The 23,297-nt window shown below is 56.5% G+C and overlaps 2 protein-coding genes across 4 annotated transcripts in view; one reads left to right on the plus strand and one right to left on the minus strand.

The window, feature by feature from the left end:
* Positions 4,515-13,812, plus strand: MAFF (MAF bZIP transcription factor F). The gene is made up of 3 exons (XM_018048754.1): positions 4,515-4,826; positions 11,327-11,392; positions 11,984-13,812. Exons 2-3 carry the CDS (start codon positions 11,357-11,359, stop codon positions 12,446-12,448), a joined length of 501 nt encoding a protein of 166 aa, XP_017904243.1. The 5' UTR covers positions 4,515-4,826; positions 11,327-11,356; the 3' UTR covers positions 12,449-13,812.
* The window catches only part of TMEM184B (transmembrane protein 184B), a 51,168-nt gene continuing 43,339 nt past the window's right edge, over positions 15,469-23,297 (minus strand). For 2 of the 3 annotated variants that reach the window (XM_013964340.2, XM_018048755.1), the window contains exons 6-10: positions 22,572-22,663; positions 21,603-21,772; positions 20,950-21,144; positions 18,879-18,899; positions 15,469-17,840 (exon numbers count right to left, since the gene is read on the minus strand). In XM_013964340.2, coding sequence (XP_013819794.1) covers positions 17,599-17,840; positions 18,879-18,899; positions 20,950-21,144; positions 21,603-21,772; positions 22,572-22,663 — 720 coding nt within the window. In that variant the 3' untranslated portion in view covers positions 15,469-17,598. The remainder of the gene's footprint in view (positions 17,841-18,878; positions 18,900-20,949; positions 21,145-21,602; positions 21,773-22,571; positions 22,664-23,297) is intronic. The other variant, XM_018048756.1, reaches the window with a different exon arrangement.

The raw sequence follows: 23,297 nt of genomic DNA on the forward strand, positions 1-23,297 counted from the left end.
GGGCTGCCCAGGTGGCTCAGTGGTAAGAAATCCGCCTGCCAGTGAAGGAGATGCAGGAGATTTGGGTTTGATCCCTAGGTCAGCAAGACCCTCTGGAGGAAGAAATGGCAATCCACTCCAGTATTCTTGCCGGGATAATTCCATGGACAGAGGAGCCTGGTGGGCTACAGTCCATTCAGTCACAAAGAGTTGGATGTGACTGAGTGAGTGAGCATACACACAACGTACATATGGAGTATGTGATGGGTGGAGGAGCCGGGACAAGATAGGTACCTGAAGGAGCTGGAAGGGATGCCTCTGCTGATCACTCCCACCAGGTAGAGGGATCCGTGGGAAATGTGGGACCTGGCCCAACTGATGGAGCCACCCTGCAAATCAAGGAAGGGAAGGCCCGAGGGTCCAGGGTCAGGAGCTTATGGGGGCCTGGAAATCAAACCTCAGGGCAAGAAGGGTCTCCAGAAAAACACCCAAGAAGGGAAAACTTAAAGCCAGCCCGGGTCTCCTCCGTGGCAGCCTGGCTTCTGATGGTTTATAAGGCAGGACACACTGCAGAGTTAAGTTTCATCTGAAGAAAGTTCACTGTGGTTTGAGGTTGTTGAGAAACCACTGACCTGATTCTACACTCTCACTCTGCAAGTGGGAAAGACAGGCTGGGAGGAAGGAATACCCCACTCTGGGGTAGCCAGGGGTGGTTCCGAGCTACAGCCCCTGGCTTGGGTCGAGCTTGGTTTCTGAGCTTCTGCTGTTAGGCACAGCACCCACTGTGGGCCGGGGCCCCGCCGGGACCTGCTGCAGTGCTGTTTGGTGGTTTGGACCAGGCAGGTGAGCAGAGACCAGCTGGGCCGGTTGGAGGTCTGCTGGGCCTTGCTGGCAAAGGGCGGCTCCCTCTCTAGGCACAGGCCACAAGGCTCCTTCCTGTTGACAGGAGGAGGGGTCTCCGGGCAGGGTGAGGTGCCCACTGGCTTTGCGTCACTCACCTGAGGGAGAAGCAGTTTCTCAGAGGGAGTGTCCTAGGGGACTCCAGAGGACTCATCTCTCTCTAACCCAGTATTTATTTACTGATCTCTTACTGAGTACTAGGCACTGCGCCCAGTGCTTCTCAGTGTGAACCCAATAAATTGTTTCATAAGCCACAGAGCAGGCACTATTATCAACAGTGAACCCAGTTTATAAAGGAGGCAGAGAGTGGTTAAGTCACTTAGTTGGTCAGGGGGGGGGGCGGGGGTGAGGCTGGGATTTGAGCCCACAGGCTGACTTGAGAGCCCCTAGTTAGAACAAGCAAAGAAACAAAATCCTACTTTTTAAATTAAAACAAACATTGCAGGAACAATATCTAATTTCTATATGCTCTTCACCCAGATTCCTCAGTTGTTAATATTTTATCACATTTTATCTATAATCCACCCTCCCACTCCATTTGAGAGTAAATTGCAGACAGATGCCCCTTACCTCTGAACACGTCAGTGTCTTGTTTTTTAATATTTTGTTTATGTATTTGTTTGGCTACGCCAGGTTTGAGTTGAAGCATATGGGATTTTTCTGAGTTGTGGCATGTGAGCTCTTAGTTGCAGCATGTATGTAGGCTCTAGTTCCCTGACCAGGGATCAAACATGGGCTCCAGCATCAAGAGTGTGGAGTCTTAGCCACTGGACCACCAGGGAAGTCCCTATCTTGCTTTTTCCTTGAAGATGGAGCTTTCTCTTCTCTTTATTTATTTATTCATATTATATGGACTCATGGATTCTTCTCTTATTCAGCAAGTCTTAACCCATGTTTACTGTTATTTCTTCTGATGCTCAAATTCTCCCAAATTTGGCTGTTAGGGACCGCTTCAAGCCAGAGAGCTCCCACTTTTAAATATGACATTGTACCATGTCCCTTGACCTTGACCAGAGAGGGAGCCACATCTGCAGGGAGCAGTCCCTGCTGGGTAGCTCCTGAAGCTTTGGCCCCCTAGTGCAGGCAGGCAGGAGATGGGAGAATTTAGGCTTCATGGTGTCTAGGAGTGTTGTGCAGATCCACAGGGGGTTCATTCATTAGCCAAACACCTACTATGGCCTCAGCTTTTGAAAACTCATTGAAAATGGAGGGTAGAGAAAAAAGACAATCACAATTGTGCTGTTTCTAAAACTGAGAACTTTGGTACTCCAAGAGGTAATGTGAATGGCTCTCTTAGCTATGTAGATATAAGGCTAGGGACAATTTTTGAGGGGAATACTTTGCCAGACATAGTTGCTGCAACATTTGGTCACTTGGGAAGTTAGTGGGCCAACTTGCATATGAAACCCAGGCCTTTGGGAGGTAAGGGATAGCTGTCACAATCCCAGGTGGACCAACGCTCATAGGTGAGGAAGCAAAGCAAGAGCTCTGAGATCAAGGGAAGGGGGAGCCTTGCTGGTGGCCACAGAAAGACCTCCTAGTTGGGAAGGTCCTTGGTCCTTCTTGTAAAATAATGTAGGTGCTGTGATGTCCGTTTCACAGAACTGATGGCTCCTGGAGCAGCAGCAGGCACTTCAGGCAATGGAAACACCATGAGCAAAGGAAAAGAAGGAACTGGGACACCCCTCTATTTTGCCCCCAAAGCCACCTCTTTTGGAGTGGTTGAATAGATCCCTGAATGTATTCATCCCTGAATACAGGCCCTGAACACATCCCCTACATTTATACTGGGCCTCACCCAGCTGGGCAGAATCCCAAATGTCTAGACCAAGAATTAGGTCTAGATTCAAACTCCTGTTCTTGTACTTCCTGGCTGGGTGCCTTTAGAAAGTCACTTGTCCTCTCTGAGCCTTCACTCATTTATTTCCTCAACAAGTATTTACTGAGGGCTTGCTTATGTGCCGAGCACTGCTCTAGGCAAAAGATCTGCAGTAGTCAGGAAGATAGACAAGTTTCTACCTTCATGAAACTTACAGTCTGGTTATAATAAGCAAATATATAAGCAAGATAATAACCTATGGAGATATTTGTTGTTCAGTCGCTAGGTCATGTCTAACTCTTAGTGAACCCATGAACTGCATCACGTCAGGCTTCCCTGTCCTTCACTATCACCCTGAGTTTGCTCAGACTCAAATCCATTAAGTCGATAGTGCCATTCAACCATCTCATCCTCTGTTGTCCCCTTCCCCTCCTGCCCTCAAACTTCCTCAGCATCAGGGTCTTTTCTAATGAGTCGACTCTTTGCATCAAGTGGCCAAAGTACTGAAGCTTCAGCATCAGTCCTGCCAATGAATACAGGGTTGATTTCCTTTAGGACTGACTGGTTTGATCTCCTTGCCCTCCAAGGGGCTTTCAAGAGTCTTTTCCAACACCACAGTTCAAAAGCATCAATTTTTTGGTACTCAGCCTTCTTTATGGTCCGACTCTCACATCCATACATAACTACTGGAAAAACCATAGCTTTGACTAGATGGGCCCTTGTCAGCATATATTAAGCTAATATTAACATGGAGATATTGAGCTAATATACAAAACAAATTTCAGAGATGGTGGCTCCTTTAGCCAGGGCTGTCAGGAAAGACCTCTCTAAGGCCATGACATTTGAGCTGACCTGAAAGATGAGAAAGAGCCAGGCAGTGAACAGAAGAGGAAACAGCAAGTGCAAAGGACTTGTGGCAGGAATGAGCTTGGTGTGTTAAATGAACAGTAAAAAGGGCAGTGTGACTGAAGAGGAGCAGGGTGAGACGAGAGTGACAGAGGTGAGGCTGGGCAGAGACCCGATGGCTTAGGGCCCTGTAGACCAAAGGGAGGAGTATAGTTTATATTATAAATTCGAAGGAAAAATCTTTGAGAGTGTTAAGCCAAAGGGTGGAAGAGTGTTAAACAAGCTGATCTTTGTTACAAGCAGAATATAGTCTGGTGTGTGAAAAAAGCTTTTAGGGATAAAGTGAGGACATTATCAGGAGACTGGCCGTGGTCCAGCTGAGTTAATGGTCCCTGGACCAGGTAGCAGAAATGAAGGTGGCCAGAAGTGGTCAGATGCAGGGTGGTGTTGGAGGTGGAGCCAGTGACTCATGAAGTGAGGAGAAAGGAAAGGTACGGAGCAAAGCTCCGAGGTCTGGGGTTTGAACAGCTGAGATGGAGATACTGGGTGTGTATGTTGCTGAGCTAGGATTGATGCTCAGGAGTGGGATCTTGGCCGTGCAGGGCATGGGGGCCCCATCTGGTACCCACGCGGAGGCGCTGAGTGGGCAGTTGGATACAGTCTGGAACTCAAAAAGAAGCCGTTCCCTCTGGAAATACAAAATCTGGAGCTCCTGAGCCTACAGATGGCATTTAAAACTACGAGACTAGATGAGATCATCGAGGCAGAGGGTGTAGGTCGAAAGGAGAAGAGGCCCACGACTGTGGACTGTAAAATGAGGCAAATGACATCTTCACCCGCGCGGCTCCGGTGAGATGTCACGTGAAAGCCCGCAGTCAGCGCTCTAACCAGGATTGAGAATCCTGAGGGGCGGGGCCTGGGGCGGGGCGGGGCCTATCCGGGGCGGAGCCGGTCGGGGGCGGGGCTGGGGAGTCGGGAGGCTGCTCTGGGGCCGGGGGGCGGCCGGGGCGGTGACGTCACCGTATGACTGGGTTTTTATGAATGAAAGGAATCCTGTGAGTGAGTAATTCCGGGAAGCTCGCCTTACAACTCGGCGCGGCCCCCAGCGCTGCCCGCCCCACAACAAAACTCGGCGCGTCGCTCAGGCGATCCCGGCTCTGAGCGACCCGCGGTCGGGACCGGAGGGGGAGGCTGACCGAGGCGCGGGCCGAGGAGAGCAGCTCAGACGGCAGCGGGACCCCGTGCGTGCCAGGGACGCCAGGCGAAGCAGGACGAGAGGCGGGTGAGGGTCGCGGGACGAGTGCGCAGGGCCAGGGGGCGGCAGGGTCTCCGCGCTCCTGGAACGTGCCTGGGGCGGGGCCCCGGGCCCGACTCGGTCGGTGCTACCGTGGATCCCTCGCCTGGACTGCTGGCTTGGGAGGGTGTCGAGGTGGGGGGGCGGGGGCGGAGGTCCTGTGAGACCGAGACGCGGCCGAAACGAACTTGGCGGGGTGCGGGGTTAATGGGCCCCTTTTGGGGGCGCGGGCCGAGAGGCGGTGAAGTCAGGCAGGAAGGGGCAGCGCGGGCTGGCGAGCGTCAGCGTCCGCCCAGGCGGGGCCGGGGGCGGTGTGTGCAAGTACGTGACTCGGTGAGAACAGTCCCTGGACCGATGCCCGCAGGCCGAGCGTGCGCGGTTTGTTTACGTCCGAGGGCGGGCGTGCGTGTGTGTTCCCTGGCCAGCGTCCTGGGTATCCTGCCCGGTGCGTGCTTGCGCCGAGTACCTTGGGGAATGTGAGTGTGTGTGTGTGTGTGTGTGTGAGTGTGTGTGTGTGTATGTGTGTGTGTGTGTGTGAACGCTCCCAGGCGGGGCCTGTATAACCAGCGGACCGTACCTCCGAAAGAGTGTGACCACAAGAATAAAAGAAGAAGCGAGAGAAATGGCCCAGTCCATAGTCACAAGGGTCTGGGAAATCTCTCCCGGGTTGTCCCTTTCCCACCAGCCGGTGGCCTCCAGGCCTTCGCTCTCCCCGGAGTTTCCCAGGACCGCAGCCACGTGACTGCGGTGTTTGTCCCCCACCCAGAGCCGGCGCCTTCAGCCACGGGGTGGGGCAAAATATCAAAGATCCCACCGGGCTTCCCTGGGGAACAAGGTGAAGGGGCCACCCCTGGCTCCATCACCCCGGTGGGTCTGGCAACAAAGTAGGCTGGTGTCCAGGTCCTTGTCCCCAGGTTTTCTGGCTGCCTGGGGAAGACAGACCCTCCCCTCGGACTTTCCTTCATCCCGGGGGCTACCCAGCCCCTCAGTCTCAGAAGAAACAGGAAGGGCGGGGGTGGGGGGAGTGTGGAGGGCCGGGAAAACGGCAAAGGTTGGAGGTAGGAAGGGATATCAGGCTTCCTCTCTCTGGTGGCTACTCCTCTGGCTGGTCTGGGTTCTAGAGGCTGTACCTGCTGGATCAGGAAGGGTGAGAACCCAAGGTTGGGGTGGAGCTGGTTTCTGCCCTTCTGGTGGTTTCAGTTCACAAGTGGGGCTAATCAGACAGAGCTATCGATGACTGGACTTGAGGAGCTAGTTGAAGACTTGGGCCAGACTTGGTTAACAGGCAGTGGGACTACTTGTCTTGGTGCAGGAGGGGTTACTGTGAGAAGGCGCCTCACCCTGCCCTGCTCCTCCATCAATGCCCTGCTGAGGGATGTTGAGGGCTGGGCTGGGGCTTAGGGCTTCCTTGGTCCTATTCTGCCCTCTCTTCCTCCCACCCACAGGGCTACAGGATCATGGGGTGTGTGGGGGGAGGGCATTGAGCTGGACCAGATAATCTTTTAACTTTGGATCTCTGAGCTGCTACCACAGCTGGTAACTTCTGGGTCCCCATCTGTAGCAGCAGCTAGGCAACATTCAAGGTGGTCGAAGGGCAGTGGGCTGGCGGAGGTGTGACAGCCTCCACATACAGCCTAGTTTCCAGGGGAACCATGCAAGAGAAAACAGAGCCAAGAGCCCCAGGCGGAGGCCAGGGTTGTCCAGGAATATGTGGAATATGTAAGGGAGGTAGCCACCAGGAGCACAGGAATCAGGCAGGAAACATCCCTGAGCAGGGCTAGGGAGCAGGGAACAGGAGGAAGTGGCTGACTGACTCAGTCATAGATGGAAAGCTAGTACCGAAAGGTTTAACCTCCCACCGAATCACCCCTGGACCTTCAGTAGGGCCCAGGACCCAGTGAGGGCTCCCTTGGCCCCTGTGCCTCCCTCAGTCCTAATACTTTTAGCCTGCGTTGCCATGGAGCCCACCAATGACTAGATGCTGGGGATAAGATAGTGAACAAATCAGATCCAGAGCTGCCCTCTGGGAGCTTACAGTCAAGGAAGGAAGACAAAGTTGAGGAAAGAGCCACTAAACTCAATGCAAAACCACAGCTGAGATAGGTGGTACGAGGAGGAAGTCACTGTGATTACAAAGTACATAACACAGTTCTGACTGAGCCAGGGTAATCAAGGAAGGCTTCCCTGGGGAGGTGACAGTCAGCCAGAATGTCAGATCAAGTGATAATCATCTGTGAAGACCTCAAGGGCAGGGGCTTTGATTCAGCTTTGGTCCTTCAGGGTGCAGGACCACGCCTGGGACCTACAGGGTAGGTGCTTCTTGGGTCTTTGCTGATTGAATGAATGAATGAGCCCTGGGTCAGTGTCCTGGTAAAACTCCACAACACCTAGAGAAAAAGGCCTGGGAACCCCAGGCAAACAAGAACTCCTGGGCACGGGCTGTAAGATTCTTGAAGCAGTTTCTGCAAAACAAGCAGATCCTGCAGGGCTCAAGTGACATCTTCTCTTACACACATGCACCCCGTGTGTCCCTTTGGGGAATGTGTGGGGATGGTAAGAGTTTGTTGTCTGCTCATTCATTTGTTGTCAGCATGGGGATCCTGGAAGAGCGTGGGGAGAGAACATGGTGGTGGCCAGAAGGGCCTACCACGTGGGCTAGAGGGGAGGCTGGCATCATAGGGTTATGAAATGGCCGAACATGGTCAGGTTGGTAGGTTTGTGTCAGTAATGATCCCTCTGACAGGGAGGAGAGCTGGTGGGGTCAGAGGTGGAGGCAGACTGGACTCCAGAGAGCAGGTGGTTTTGGTCTCGGTGCAGCTGAAAGAGGAAATGCTTAAGGGTTAGGCATGGAGCAGAGGGAGAGTCAAGGCTGATAGTCTCTGAGTTTGTGTTCTTAGGCCCCTGCCCCCAGGAAGTCTTCCCTGATTTCCCTTAGGCCCCTGCCCCCAGGAAGTCTTCCCTGATTTCCCTTACCTTGCTCCAGGGCCTCTACTCTGCTGGTGGTCTTGGAGTTCCATTCCAGGCCAGAATCTGACTCTCTAAACTTTGACATTGTCAGTGCTAGGACGTACCTTAGGCTTGGTGGTTTGGCGTGTTGGGCCCAGAGAGAGGGAGTGGTGTACCTGAAATCACACAGCAAGTGTTAGTGGGTGGCAGACCCCCAGGCTCATACTTCCCTGTGGTGCTGGGTTCTCCCAGCTCTGCTCCCCTTCCAACAGGGAGGAGGCTCCACCAGTGCTGGCTGCCAAGGCCCAGGAAAACACATTTTTTCCTTCTGTCCTCACAGAGGAAGCAAAATGGCTCAGCAGCCAGAGGAGCCCATGCCAGCGGGTGGGCCGTCTCCAGGATGCCTCTGAGTGTACTAGGGGGGCCAGGGGCGTGGCTGTTGACTGGGCAATGCAGCTGTCAATCCCCTAAGCCACACCTCCAGGGAATGTTAGGAACCTGCAGACCCTGGAGGTCAGTGCTGCTGGCCTCAGGAAGGGAAGAAGCAGGGATAGGGGGATGAGGAGTATTCAGTTCAGTTCGGTTCAGTCGCTTAGTCGTGTCCAACTCTTATCCTTCAGAGAGGAGTATAGTGGCTGGCTTTGAAGAAAGAGCCCTGAGCTGGGGACTCCAGGGTTCCAGTCCACCATTGCCACCAAACAGCTGCTTGGTTGCTTCAGTTACAGAACAATGAGGTTGCATCAGCTGCTGTCTCAAGTCCAAGGTCTACCAGACTGGCCAAGGCTGCCTGGTGGAGGACCCCGGCCCCTTGGTTGACAGCCCAGCAGCCCCTGGTCTGAAGTTGGAGTGCTGAAAGTCTGAGGTGTGACCTTCTTGTGACTTTCCCTCTGTGACTGCCTGGCTCTGCTGAGCTAGGATGTTCCTGGGCAAACATGGGTGCCTCAGCTGACATGTAGCATGTGCTTGAGGGGCTGAGGCTAAGACAGGAGGAGAAAGAGGAAAGGAGACAAGAACAGGTTCAAAGCCTCCCTGGGGTCCCAAAGTACCTAGAATTGCAGAGAGGATGGGACCTTCAGCCATTATCTAGTATAGGGGATGGCCAGCAGTTTCCTCTTCGGCCTACTCTGGAGGGCTGTGTTGAGGAGGATTCTGAGGTTATGTCCAAGCTCAGTGGAAAACAGCGCTGTGTTGAGAAAGATTCAGGAACTGTGTCCAGCCTCAGTGAGAGCAAGTGAGGTAATTGATTATTGATGTCCGTGTTAGGAGTAGAGGGAGGAATGTGGGGAGATAAACCAACCATTTGCCACTTCTGATCTTTCTAAGCCTCTTGTTTTTACACACAAACACTATGATGATTGTCCCCACTTTGAGAGGAAACCAAGATCCAGAGAGGAAAAATGGCTTGTCCTATGGGCCATGCCTCCAGAGTTCTGCATCGGTCAGCCACCACATATTGCTCAGCACCCAGCAGGCTCTTAGATCACCTCTCCCATCAGGCTCTCTGTGTAGCCCAGACTGCCTGGGCACCATGTAACACCCCAGCCCCCTAAACAGCCAGCCAGGAGGCCTGGATATCTGGGTGACACTTGCAGGCCCAACATAGATCCTGGCACATCAGAGCTGGGTAGCCTTGGAGCCAGGCAAGCCCTTCTGTTTACAGGGGTGGGGAAACAGGGCCCAGAGAGGGTGCCCTGTGAGGACCTCACTGCGAGGAGACATGTGGTTCCATGTGGCCTCAGACCCAGGCTTTATCCGCCGTTAGCTGTGTGACTCTGGGCTACTCTATTGACTTTTCTGGCCATTACCTCACAGGGTTGTTGGGAGAACTGGCGTGCTGATGGTGTGAAGGCAATCAGGATTCAGTCCTGGGACCTTTACAGGTGTTCAGAATTCCTCCTGACTTAGGAGAAGGCAGCCATTCACCTGCTGTGTGACTTCAGGCAAGAGGGGCCCCTCTCTGGTCTCCACCTCCCCTTGGGTGAAGTGAGGAGGCAGGGGCCAGACAGTCTGTAAGAGACTTTCCTGTGTGACCCTGGTCAGCCAGGAGACACCAAGTCAAAGCGATGTCCCAGGAATTGCTACAGGCCCAACCCCTCCTGGACAGACTCAGTAATTCTAATAACCCCCCAGGTGCACACTGACGTCTTTGTTTGCAACATTTGGTTCCATCAAAACCCTATGAGATAGGTATTGTTCCCAACCTACAGATGGGAAAGTGGAGACCCAGAGGGGAGGAGTGGCTTGCCCACAGTCACACAGCCTGGAGAAAACAGAGATGGGACTCAAACCAGGCTTGACCCTTAATCCACTGTTCCTTTCCTTGTTTCCTATACCCTCCCTGGGAGCCAGTTATGAAGACAGAATCCCTTTGTCTCCCTCCCATCCTCCTGGTATCTGTGTGCCATCCCTGCCATGCAGAAGCAGATAGAAAGGAGGAAGAATTGGAGGCAGGGCCAAGAGGTTTTTCTCTTGACGGTCTTCAGCAGATTTGGGCTTGGCACGAGGTTCAGACCTTGACAAGCTGGGTGAAATTGTCATAGGCCACCAATCCACACCTCACCAGTGCCTGCTCCCTGCCAGCCCCTGTGCTGGCAGCCTCACACCCAGAGCTGTCTGCGCCTGGTTCTTGGCTGTGGAGGTCCCTGTCTGGTGGGGAGTCAAGGAAACAGACCATTACAACATAGGGTAGAACTGCTGGGGTGGGCGGTGCTGAAAAAGTCCTAGGAGCCTGGGAGGCCTTCCTGGAGGAGGGGATGTCCATGCTCAGGGCAGAAGGCTGAATAGCAGGAGTCTGCCAAATAAAGTGGGAGTGGGAGGAGAAGTGTCACAAGGTTTGGCGTGACGCAAAGGCAAGAAAGCATGGGGTGAGAGGAAGTGAAAGAAATTCCTTGTGGCTGGAGGGCAGAATCGAGGCAGGCAGTAGTGTGAAAGGAGCCTGGGGGTTAGTAAACGGGGTTATATGATATGGTACAAGGGATGTTTTAGCCAGTTTTAGCCTCTCTGAGGAGAAGGCAATGGCACCCCACTCCAATACTCTGGCCTGGAAAATCCCATGGACAGAGGAGCCTGGTAGGCTGCAGTCCATGGGGTTGCTAAGAGTCAGGCATGACTGAGCGACTTCACTTTCACTTTTCACTTTCATGCATTGGAGAAGGAAATGGCAACCCGCTCCAGTGTTCTTGCCTGGAGAATCCCAGGGACGGGGGAGCCTAATGGGCTGCCGTCTATGGGGTCGCATAGAGTCGGACACAACTGAAGCGACTTAGCAGCAGCCTCTCTGAAGAGGTAGCACTGAGCAAAGATCTAAATGATAAGTCTTTGGGGAGATAAAAGGAAGAGAAAAGTAAAGAGAACAACAAGTGCAAAGGCCCTGAGGCTGGAATGAACCATTCAGTGGGGCCACTGTAGCTGGACCACTGGGGCCAAGGGAAGTGGTATGAGATGAATTCTAAGATAGCAGGGCCCTTGAATGCGAAGATAGTAGTGTTTGGATTTTATTCCAAGTGGGAGAAAAACTGACCTTGGTCTCCTCTCTCCCCTAGGTCTTAGCCCAGAGGGTAACTTCTGCAAACATGTCTGTGGATCCCTTATCCAGCAAAGCGCTGAAGGTGAGAAGGCAGCCCTTATTGTCTCCTGTCCTCCCCTCCCTCCCTGCCCAGGCTGAGCTCCCATCCCAGCTTCCCCTTCAGTTCCTAGAATCCCCAAGAGGGGCTCAGCAGACATCAGGCATTCATGAAGCCATTCATGGGCCTTTCCAGGCCCCGCCTGGCTGGGAACCAGCAGGCCTGGGATCTGGCCATAGGCTGTGTGCCCCAGGGCAGGTCACTTCCCTCTCTAGACCTACTTCCCCATGAAGACAATGTCCACGGAACGGTTGGACTTTAAAGGTGCTTTCTTGGGTTTTTCTGGCTGAGTCCCCGCCGAGTCACTGGGTTAGAATCCGGACTGAGCTCTAGGGTGGCTCCTTTTGTATCCAGATCCCGGTCTCACCCGGTTTCCCCTTTGGGGATTCCTGCTCCCCTTCGGAGTCTTGGAGCAAGTCCAGCCACCAGCTCAGTGTCCCTGGCGTGGAATGGGGAACACTAGCGGTGGAGGGGAAGCCGACCCCAGCACCTGCTGCGCGCCGGGTCCAGAGCTCAGGGCCCGCAGGGTAGAGTGTGACCCTGAGCCTCAGTTTCCCCACGCGCCCATGCCCGCAGATCAAGCGTGAGCTGAGCGAAAACACGCCGCACCTGTCGGACGAAGCGCTGATGGGGCTGTCTGTGCGCGAGCTGAACCGGCACCTGCGAGGGCTCTCGGCCGAGGAGGTGACGCGGCTCAAGCAGCGCCGCCGCACACTCAAGAACCGCGGCTACGCGGCCAGCTGCCGCGTGAAGCGCGTGTGCCAGAAGGAGGAGCTGCAGAAGCAGAAGTCGGAGCTGGAGCGCGAGGTGGACAAGCTGGCGCGCGAGAACGCCGCCATGCGCTTGGAGCTCGACGCGCTGCGCGGCAAGTGCGAGGCGCTGCAGGGCTTCGCGCGCTCGGTGGCCGCCGCCCGCGGGCCCGCGGCGCTGGTGGCGCCGGCCAGCGTCATCACCATCGTCAAGTCCGCCCCGAGCCCCGGCCCGGGCCCCGCCCCTGGGCCGGGCCCCGCTCCCGGCCCCGCCCCCGCCGCCTGCTCCTAGTGCTCGCCGAGACCCGCCGGTTCCACCCACGCCCATTCCCCAAACCACGCCCCTCCGACCCCAGCTGCCATCCCGAAGTGCCTAAGCGCCGCCTCTGTCTCCAAGTGCCATTTCTCTGCAGCCACCAGCTCCCTCCATGGTGAACACACGTTCCCTCCCCAGATCCTGTCTTCCTCGTGCGGTCTCTGAAACTGGGACCTAACGGCCCCGGGGAGGGGCAACTTTGGTGAGATAGGAAGTCGGGTGAGGTCGAGGTCTGGCGTTTCCTAAAAACTTCAGCCTTCTTAGTTTGGGAGGATGGGATACAAAGCTGATTAGAGAAGGGCCATCGAGGGGAAGATGGCCACCCCTCATTTTGTAACTGTTTGCTCAGATCGTGCCATCGGCCCGTCCCCACCCTCCAGGATACAAGACTAGACTTGACCCCGCATGCCTCTGGTAGGATTGTCCAGCTGGGAAGTTGATGTTCCCGCCTCTGCTTTGGGCCTGGATGCCTGGCCCTCCAGAGCTGGAAGATTCATTAGAAATCTCCTAGTGAAGCCCATTTCACAGATGGGAAAACAGGCCTCCAGCGGACCCGACAATGCCCAAGGCCACATATGCTTAGCGGTTAAGCTGGAACCATGTCTTTCCACTGCTGCCCTGAGAGTCCAGCCGTGGTGGTCAGGGGGACAGTGGTCGTGGCCTGAAAAGGTGATGCAAGGGCCTCCGTGGTCTGAGAGGTAGCTCTCTGTGAGTCAGGTGAAGAGAAGTAGAGGGAAAGAGAAGGTGATACAGATGGGGGAGAGGGAAGGAGCTGGCCTGACTCTGTCCTGGGCTCTCCCTGGACCCAGGGAGCTGGCCAAAGAGAAAGGGGACAAAGGAAGTGACCACAGAGGCAGGTGGGGAGATGAGAAGACAGATCCTACAGTTCTGAACCTTGGGATAGGGGTCGTTAAAAAGGGAAGGGTCCTACCTGTCCATCCTATTGGGTGGGGGCGGGTCACTGCCATTGACTGCTATTCTCCTGGGAAGTCTGGCCCCAGCCCCTCCCCTTTCCCTATTAGACAGCTGCCCCTTCCCGCTGTTTATTTATTGCACGAATCTAAGTTATTCTCCCCAGCCAGAGGCCTAGCGCCCACTGCCTGGGAAATGTGGCGTGCAGTCCTGAGCTGTACTTTATATTTTATATCTGCAAATAAAACACATTTTATCTTATATTTAGGGAAAGCCGGATAGCAAAACAACCAAAAAATGTGTTTTAAAAGAAAAGTGCCCGGCCCCCAGAATTTATTTATTTTTCTGACTTACAGTAAGCGAGTTATCCGCCTTCTGTATTTTGTAGACTTCCTGAATAAAGTCAAGTTCTCTTTTTCCACAGTTTAGAAGTACGTGTCCTGGTTTATGTGGTTTGTTTTTGTTTTTTTTTTTTTTTTGCGGGGGTGGGTTCTGAATGAGGGCCCCAATATGAATTCTGCTTTCAGTCCCATGCAGAACCCTCTGCTGGGTGGGAGGGTTTCCTCCAATTTGCAGATGAAGAAACTGTGACCCATCACTAAATCTAGCACCTGGGCTTGCACTGGGGTAGGGTGGGTTGGTGGGGGTGAAGGGGGATGTAGGGTAGAGGTGGGAACCAGACAGGGTTTTGTCCTTCCATCTCGGTGCCTGGAACCAGGGAGCCTCCCTGGGGAAGGCAAAGCCAGGCGAACAATGAAATGTAGGGTTAAATTCCCTGGGCATCCCGTCAGCAAATAAACAGTCCCACCCAGAGAGGAAAATTCCCCGATTTAAGAGGAATTGCACTTTCACATTGAGGTCTGACTTTCTACAGCCAAGTAAAAAATATTTTCCTCATGTTCCGGAAAGGCACAGGGAGGCAGAGAGAGAAGTGACTTCCTCCGCCCCAGCCTGCAGGCCTAGAATGCAACCCTGGGTCTCATCCTAAGCCCCAAACTCCCTGCTGTTGTTGCCGTCCAGTCACTGAGTAGTGCCGACGTTTTGCGACCCCATGGACTTCAGCATGCCAGACTTCTTTGTTAATTTAATCTGACCTGCCAGCGCTTCTGGGGCACCCTGGGAAGGAGTGTTCTGTGGTTCAGGGGTCAGGGAAATTGGGGTGTGTTTTTCTCTAGCTGTATGACCTTCGATGGCTTATGTCACCGCTTGCAGCCTGTTTACCCATCTGTACAACTCAAGAAGTGTAAGGTAGTACGTGGGGATGCCAGGGGCTGCAAGCTTCCACAGGCAGAGTGAACGCTTACCCCAGAGCACCTGATGGCCAGGAGGAGGAGTTCCATGAGGCTGGGTATGGAGGGATGGCCGGGCTAGAAGGATGCTTCTGGAGAGGACCTGAAAGCTGGGAAACAGGCCCAGGCCCTTCTGCCCTCTCAGGCTGGGGTCCAGGATCCTGATGCCGAGACAGAGAGCCCAAGCCCATGGAAGGGACAGCAGGAAGGCATGCGGGGACCGAGTGGAGGGTGGCGGCTGGGAATTTCCCCACCCACGCCACATTCCTGAGCGCCCCGTCAGCCGGGCCAGGCCACAGAGGGCATGCAGAGGCGGCAGGGAGGTGCCAGGTGTCCGGCACATGCCCACTGCTGGGCAGACCGTGCTCCAGGCCTCCTGCCCCAGGTCCCAGGGTGGAGGCATGACGATGGACTAGGAGGCATGACGATGGACTAGGAGGCATGAGGATCACAGGAAATTCTTCAAACCCCAGGGAGACACCTGCAGGAATGGGGCTGCTGGAGGGTGCACCCTGTTTAGCTGGTTGACTGAAGCCAGCACAAGGCACCAACCCGCTGCTGGGTGTCGAGGTGGGTGGACCTAGTGACCAATGTCCCACTGGCCAGAAGAGGGGGAGACACTCTGGGGAACTGGACCCCAATTTCAGTCTGGCAATGTGACCCCCCCATCACTTATACCTACAACTCGGACAGAAGAGGGTTTTCTAGGACACCTTTGAACCCACAACCACTAAACGCATCCCCAAACACACATACACGGGAGCTGGGGGAAAAAAAATCTCACCCACCAGCAGAGAAGATTTCAATACAAGCTATATTATCTCATATATATATTTCTTTCTCACTGTATTTGCTCACTTCTGTCACGCATTTAAAATGTCACAGAGACCAAAATAGAGCGGCTTTCTGGTGGAACTCATGGCAGTCATACACGAGATACAAAACTAGGGGACTCTGTCTTCTCATACATCATACAATTAATTTTTCAAGTATTTTTTATGTACAAAGAGCTACTCTATCGGGAAAAAAAAATAAAAATAAAAAATAAAAAGACAAGGTAGGTTACACATCCTAGGAAGGAGGGGTGGAGTGGTTGGGCACGCGTTCCCCGCCCCCATCTCCCCGAGGGCTGCTAGCTCCCTGCCATGGGGCACCTCCCGTCCACCTTGCAAGTGGCCAGGGGCCAGAGCAGGCAAAGACGGGGGTAGGGGACAGGGAGTCAACAGCCCACTTTGGCCTGGAAGGAGAATCAAATTTATGAAAGCAAATGACAGGGGCAGCCCAGAGGTTCTCCATGGACAGCCCGCACCTACCCGCTGCCTTCCTGCACAGCTTGGTACCAGCTGGCCAGGCCCATCCAACAGGGGCCCACAAGCTGGCCTCTGTGCCCCTCAACGCCAGTGCTGGCTTGGTCATCAAAAGAGGCCGGGGAAGACTCCTGGGATGGAACCCCCTGCCCGACCTTGGCATGGTTCAGTCCAGGAGTGGCCAAAAGGTAAAGAGATGCCAAGGTCCCTCAGGGCTGGGCCCCCTTCCCCTTCCCCTCCTCCAGGCTGGTGCAGCCCACACCCGCGTGCTCTCTGGGTATCATGTGACAGGAACTCCTGCCTGAATGAACATGCATTGTGTCCCATTATCATGAGGCTCCTCCAAAGACAGTGGCCAGTGGAAGCCCGGCCTGCCTGGGGGCTCCGGCCCTGGGAGGCTCCATGCACGTGGGCGTGGAGGTGGGTGAAGGGAGGGGGACTGGTGGTCCTGGCCACCCCTGAAGCCTGTCCAAGGGTACTTGGCCCTGCACTACAGGATCCACTGAGTGCCAGCAGCTTAACAGGGAGCCCCCCAGGGAGTGTCTGGGCCAGACTGACGGCCGGGGGCAGGGGCAGTGGGGGTGGGGGGCTTTCATATGTGACTAAGGCACAGAAGAGATGGGCTGTGGGGCCAGATGAGGCAGGACACCAGGTCCTGTGTGGATATGGGGCCAAAGAGAGGAGTCCCCCAACTCTGGGCTCCCTGCCGCATGCCCCACCCCTCCCGCCTGCACTGCTCCTCCTCCGGAAGCTGGTCTGCAATGCAGAGACCAGGCCCTCCCTGTGAAACAGGAGCCAGGAGCCCCAGGGAGAGACGAGGATCCAGCAGAGGAAGGAGGGCTGGGAGCCCCTGACCCTTTGAGTAGCTTGGATGCAAGGGCTCTGCTCAAGATGCTCTCAAGAAGGACCCCTCGTGGGAGGGCAGTGTGGACTGCTGGATCCTCAGCAGGCCCAGGGGAAGGGGCATGAGGCAGGCAGACGGGGTGGCCCTGGAGGACACCCAGGCGCCCTCCGAGGGGGGTACCCATGGCTCTTGGTGTCTGGCTCTGATCCCTGCAGCATGCCAGGCAGGCCTGGGTCGGGAGGAGGGTCTGCAGAGAGCATCTGTGCCCCCTCCTCCTGCCCAGGTGAGGCTAATCTAGCATGGGACCAGGGGTGCAGGGTTGGGAGCAGGCAGGAGCCCCGGGAAGAGAGTATTGCACGGTCTTTAGGGGAGGGGTTTACGTCTGGGGGAGGAGGGTGAGGGGCTGAGAAGGTGGCAGCCGCTGGTCCACAACACAAGCATCGGGGCCTGGGCACGGCTGGTCCTCACAGGACGAGCTGCAGGGGCACGGGGAGTTGCTCCCACCATCCTCTCCCCATGGTCCAGGCGGTAGAGCCGTGGCCTTGTATAAATATTCCTGAAGGCTCCTGGGTGAGCCTGGGCCGTACCCTGGGCAGACGGCGGCGTCGGGTTGTTCCTCTTGAAGCGATATGTGAGTGTTTCTGGTCCAATAAATTAAAGGGTGATGCCAAGGCTGTGCCACCTGGTCTCCCCGCCTGGAGGTGAGGCCGGAGGCAGGGCACACCCTGCCCTGGGCCAAGGGGCCAGTCCTTCCCCCGCCAGTAGCAGCCACCCCTAGAACTCATCGTCGGAGCTGAGCAGGAGCGTCTTCTCGTTGTCGCGGGTGCCGCTGAGGCTGTGGGAACGAGAGAGGCCGTGGGCGCCCCCGCGCCAGGTGGGCCCGGGCTCCAGGGTGGACTGCTGCGTGTACTGCTGGTAGGCAGGCGAGAAGTTGTGGATGGCATCCTGCACAATGTCGTGGGGGTTCATGGTCTCCTTGAGGCTGCTGGAGATGCTCTTCATGGGGGCACAGCGGCCTGCAGTGGGAGGCGGGAGGTGGGGTGAGGGGTCTGGGCAGCAGGGTAAGGCAGCTGGGCCCCCGCCCCTGGTCCCAAGTGTGTGTCATCTAACCAACCCCTCTTGGGACAGAGAACAGGGTCCTGGGCACGAGAAGGGACACGCAAAGGAATGGCTCCTTTGGCTGCAGTGCACCTCTAAGGGAGACAGGGGTTGGGGGGGGTAGCCTGGGAGTGGGGAAGGGAGCTGGGGTGGAGACTGGGGTGCTGCAGGCATGAGGCCAAGGACCCCAGGGAGTTGCGGGAGAGGGTCCAGGCCTGTGGGATGCTCCCCTTCACTCTGGAGAGGAGACCAAGGGCCCGCTCCACCCAAACAGGCCGACGGGGGCCTGGACCCACAGCAGAGCAGACATCCTGGCTCTGGCGGGGGGGGGGCCCTGCCTTGAGGTGCTTGATTGCTCAGTCATGCCCGACTCTTGGAGACCCCACGGACTGCAGCCCGCCAAGCTCCTCTGTCCATGGGATTTCCCAGGCAAGATTACTGGAGTGGGTGGCCATTTCCTTCACCAGGGGATCTGCCTGACCCAGGGATCGAATCTGCAGCTCTTATTTCTCCTGCACTGGCAGGCGGGTTCTTTATTTCTTCCTCCTAATTCCCTAACATACTGTCCTCAAGGGCTCAGGGAGGGAGAGGGGGCAGAGATGGCCCAGGCCCCCAACTGAGACGTACGGGGCGAGCCCCACTCTGGCCTCAGTCTTCAGACCCAAATCCGCGTGCCCTTTCCCCCTTGGCGTTCTTTGCCACAGAACAGAACCAAATGCCCCAATTCCCCATCAACGAGCACTGTGCCCTCAGAATGCACAGGGCATGTTTCAGAACAATGAGAGAGAGGATGAAGCAGGCAAGCTCTACGGAGGGCAGCCCCTGGCAGGAGCTCTCCGCGCCCCAGGGGTGCTTGTGCGGGAGGAGACGGGGACACAGAGAAGGAGCTAGGGAGAGACTCATGCTGGTGACAGGAGTGGCGTGCAGGACAGACGTACAGACTGAGTGGAACCTACCGTAAGGGCCGTATGTCGGCACTGCCCGAGGCCAAACCCAGGGCAAAAGCAGGGCAGGGGGAGAGGGAGGGGAGCCAGAGAAACAGAAGACAAGAGACAGCTGAGTGAACACTTCATGCCCATCACCGAGGTGGGCACCTCACACGTACGCTGCCCGCCCCACCCCAGGTCCCGCCCCCACCCAGCTGGCATTCAGGTGGCCCCACTGCCCCTCCAGGCCTGGGCCGGGGCAGTTCTGTCCATCTAGGAGACTGCTCCTTCAGGGTTCAGGCCTTCTTCTGCTGGGGGACCAAGAGTGGACACCCAGAATGCTGGTCGGAGTTCAACCTCTGCACCTGAGGAGGGATCCCTCACACCCCACTTCTCTTCACGCTTGGCTAGAAATCCTAAGCCTGTGTTACGTGCGTTGCCAACCTTGCAACACTTCATAGATGGGGCGTGGAGGAGAGGGCGCTTGACAGGTAGAAACCACACCACAGAGCTGGCTTTGCACTCAACTCTGATGGGGGCTGAGAGAGGCCAGGCACTGTGGTTAACAGGTGAACAACTGGCCTAGGACCCGCACAGTGGTGGGCGAGGGCGTGCAGCAGCTTCCCCAGGCTGGGCTGGGGTCCTTGCTAGAGCTGGATGCCTGGCCACGCTGTCTCTGGCTGGGGGTGGATGTGTCTCGGGGCAGTGGGCGAGAAGACAGCCCAGGTGACCGTGGAGAGCCTCTGTGGGGAGGGCCACAGAAGCAGGGCCTTAAACCATGTTAGACCTTAATGGTCTAGAAAGCGTTCTCAGCCACGGCCTCAGGCTCAAGGCACCAGGGTGACCAGGTCCCAGGGACCTTGCCCTCGACACTGGGAGGGTGCTGGCCACATCTCTTCCAACTGGTGGGAAGTGGGTGGGATGCCAGCTAGCAGCAGTGAGTCCTGGCCAGCACAGCCCCTCTGGCACTAAGTGCAGAATCCAAACCAGAAAAAAGATGGAGAATGCCCAGGCGGCAAGTGTGTTGGGTGAACGTGGTCAGGTGTGCTGGAGTTGAGAGGCCTGGAGGTGATTCAGTCCACACACCTATAGCAACCGCAGGTTTTTAAGGCCCCTGCTCAACCGGGGAAAGCACAAGACAAGTAAGGTGGGAGGGGGCCCCCTGAGGAGCCCTGCAAAGGCCAGGCCAGTGTTTCTACACTCAGCTCAGCATGCCCAGTGAGCCCATGGTGGGCACAGGTGGTGGGCCTAGGCAAGTGGGCCTTGGGCCTTCAGCCACACACGCAAGGAGCTGGCAGCAACCGACCCCATGGATAGATGTGTTAGACCAGGAGACTTCCTCCTCCCCAGACCCTCCTGCCTCCTCGAGGGGCAAGCTGGTTCAGGCATTGCCAGCCTCTTCTACCTTGTCCCGAGCCTTACCACTCTGCCCAGCAGCAGCCAGAGGCAGCCCTCAGCCCCTGCTTTTCCTGAGAGCATGTCAGAATTGCCTGGGGAGCTGTTGGCACATCCTGCCGGGCCCAACCCAAGGGCAACTACTGCGGAATCTCTGAGGGCAAGTGTCTCCAGGGCATCTTAATATACAACTGGGGTTGCCAACCGCTGTTCTCACAAAGCAAAGATTAGCAGGTGTAAAAAGAAAGCTGTTAAAAGCTATTACCATCTGAGTCTGTTTCTTAGAAGTAATCAGGTTAAAAAAAAAAAAGCTTTAGAGACAAGGAAATTATAGGACAAAATGGATAATGCTGTTCGCTATCAGGAACCTTAGGAATCTGTTTATCCTAGGGTCTCTGTCCTGGCCTTCCCATGGAGATATTGTGCTTTATCATCTCAGGGTCTCCATACTCGACCTGCTGCGGACCAGTCCTCACCCCCACTGACTTCCAGGACCAGTCCTCATCCCCATCGACACCTTGTAACTGGGGGCAGGGGTGCTTGGACCTCTGTGGCCCCTTTCCTACACCGAGGGTCCCCTCCTGACCTCCTGATCCATCAATACCAGAAGGACCCTGGGAGGCAGGAGGGGCCGAGGGGCAGGGCCGGGAAGCACTCTTCCGGCTGGTGGGGGGTCGGGGGTCAACTCTAGGACTCTGGCTCATACCTTGTGCGTCCAGCCTCTTGTCGGCATAGACCTTGTAGGTGAAGGCATGCCGCAGAGCCAGAGCTGCAAAGAACATCTCCACGCAGATGATGAAGTCCTGGTAGCCAGCAGCCACGGTGCCCTCGCCCACCGACACGCGGGCCGAGTGGATCTTGGGGATGGCCCCGCACTTCTCCAGGATGGCCAGGAGCATGCCTGGAAGGGGCGGTATGGAAGGGGCTCCATGGCTGTCGAGCGCAAGACTGGATCCCCTTCTCCTTTTCCCTCCACATAGCGCCCCAGTGCCACACTCCCCCGGGAGGGTGAAAGCAGGGTGCACGGCTTCTCCTATTGGGTGGGAGTGCTGACACAAGCTGGAGCCTTGAGGAAAGTACCCCCCAGGTCCTGGCTGGACACCAACCCTGAGATCCCCCTGTCCAGGAAGCAATCCCACCAAAGCTCCTGGCTCCAGTGAAAGGCTCTGGGGGCCCAGACTTCATGCCCCACAGGTGCTCAGTGGACAGAGGTCCCTTTGAGCTCCAGCCAGGATCGCCCATGGCAACCCCGAGGCCCAGGCCCTCGGGGCACTGGGGATGGTGAGCAGGAGGCAGAGGACGAGGTTGAGGGGACAGGGAGGCACGGGCTGGCCTCGGAGGCGCTGGGAGGAGGCTCACCTTGCCAGAAGGAAAGAAAGATGACAGACTTGACCATGAAGAACTTGAGGACAGGGCTGTAAGGGCTGAGCAGCTCCCGGGTGGCAAAGTAGAAGAGGAAGAGGGCGTAGAGGGCCAGGCTGACGGAGATGTTGTAGACGATGGTCACGTAGAGGTAGCCGCTGGTGACGCTGCGGGAACCGGGGACATTCTCAGGCTTGAACAGACCCTTCTGAGTGACAAGGGGTCTCCTTCCCCCTTTGCCCTGCCCGCATGCCCCTTCACATGGCTCTCAGAAGGCTCTCTGAGCAGTGCTCCCCAAGCCACTGATAGAAGTGGGCAGGGCACCGGTGAGCCTTGCCACCTGTAGCTCCGTTGCCCACGCTCCTGGCAGAGGACTCCAGGCGGCCTCGGGGGCAGGGCCTCAGCCTGATGGTCCAAGGGACAGAACCTGGCTTGGCTCTTTTCACTTGAGCCACATTACATTCCCTCGGAGCCTCTGTTTGCTCACCAACCCCCGGGGACTGTCGTGCAGGGTTACAGGGGCTGTGTGTGCAAGCTCAGGGCCTAGACACACAGTCATGTTCACTAAACCCTCAAGTGGGGTGTGTGTGTCAATCCACGCAGAAGAGACTCGAGCTGGGGACCTCAGGGATCTGGTTCTCTCGTCCCCTCCCTGGGAATGGTCACTGTCCCTTCTTGCCCCCCTCCCCCCAGGGGCCCCACTCTGTCGCCTGAAGGTGACAGATGCTCCTCTGTCAGAGGCAGGGCCAAGTGTGATGGCACCACTGCCAGGCTCCGGCCCTGGCAACTCAGGGGTGCAGAGAGGCGTGAGGACAGATGGGGTCAGGCTTGCCCTCCACTCGGACGACAGACACAGGCGTGGGGCCAGTGTGCGGCCACTGCTTCCCCTAGCCAGAGCCTGAGCCTCTGGGCAGAGCTGCCCACTCCTCCCCACATGCACCTTGGAGGAGCGGACCCGCCACTTACTCAAAGTCACCATCCCGGTACTTGCCGAACGCCTGGAGGACCACGGTGCTGACGGCCATGAGTGGCTTCACCACGCAGAACTGCAGGGTGGCCTGTTGGGGAGAAGGCAAGAGGCAAGGCTGAGCACACGGACCACGGAGGCAGCACCACCTCTGGCCAGCTGGGCTGGTGCCAGAAGCCAGGGGATGGGAGAGGCCCAGTGTCCTGCCCCCGGGGGAACTGCTATCTGCAGAAGACATGAGACAGTAATAGGGCGATGTGGCTGCGTGCGAAGACAGGAGGGTGTGAAGGAAGAATGGAGGAGACACAGAGACGGAGATCCCACAGGAGAGACCACCGGACATGCTAGAGACGGGAGGACTGGCAGAGGGGGCAGCCAGGGGCACGAGCTCAGCCCAGGGGCAGACAGCAGACAAGGGCGAGGGGTTAAGTGCTGGTGTGCGGGCGGCAGCGGGGAGCAGGCCTCCCACTCTGGGTGGGTGAGGGCCTCCTCGTCCACCCCAGGTCTGGCCCTCTGCCCCATGCTCTGGGCCTGGGTCTAGGATTTATGTTGAGCTGGGGTTTTACTGACGATGGGGATGACCCCAAAATAGGAAGTAGCCCAAAGCCCAAGAAAGGCCTGGAGTCCCGACATGAGTCTGAATTCTGGCCTCATCAACTACCCGCTGCGGAAGCTCGAGGGGGCAGTCACTCAGCCTCTGAGTGGCTGTGCGTGAAGGATGGTTG

The sequence above is a fragment of the Capra hircus genome, chromosome 5 (assembly GCF_001704415.2).
Source record: "Capra hircus breed San Clemente chromosome 5, ASM170441v1, whole genome shotgun sequence".
Taxonomy (NCBI): domain Eukaryota; kingdom Metazoa; phylum Chordata; class Mammalia; order Artiodactyla; family Bovidae; genus Capra; species Capra hircus.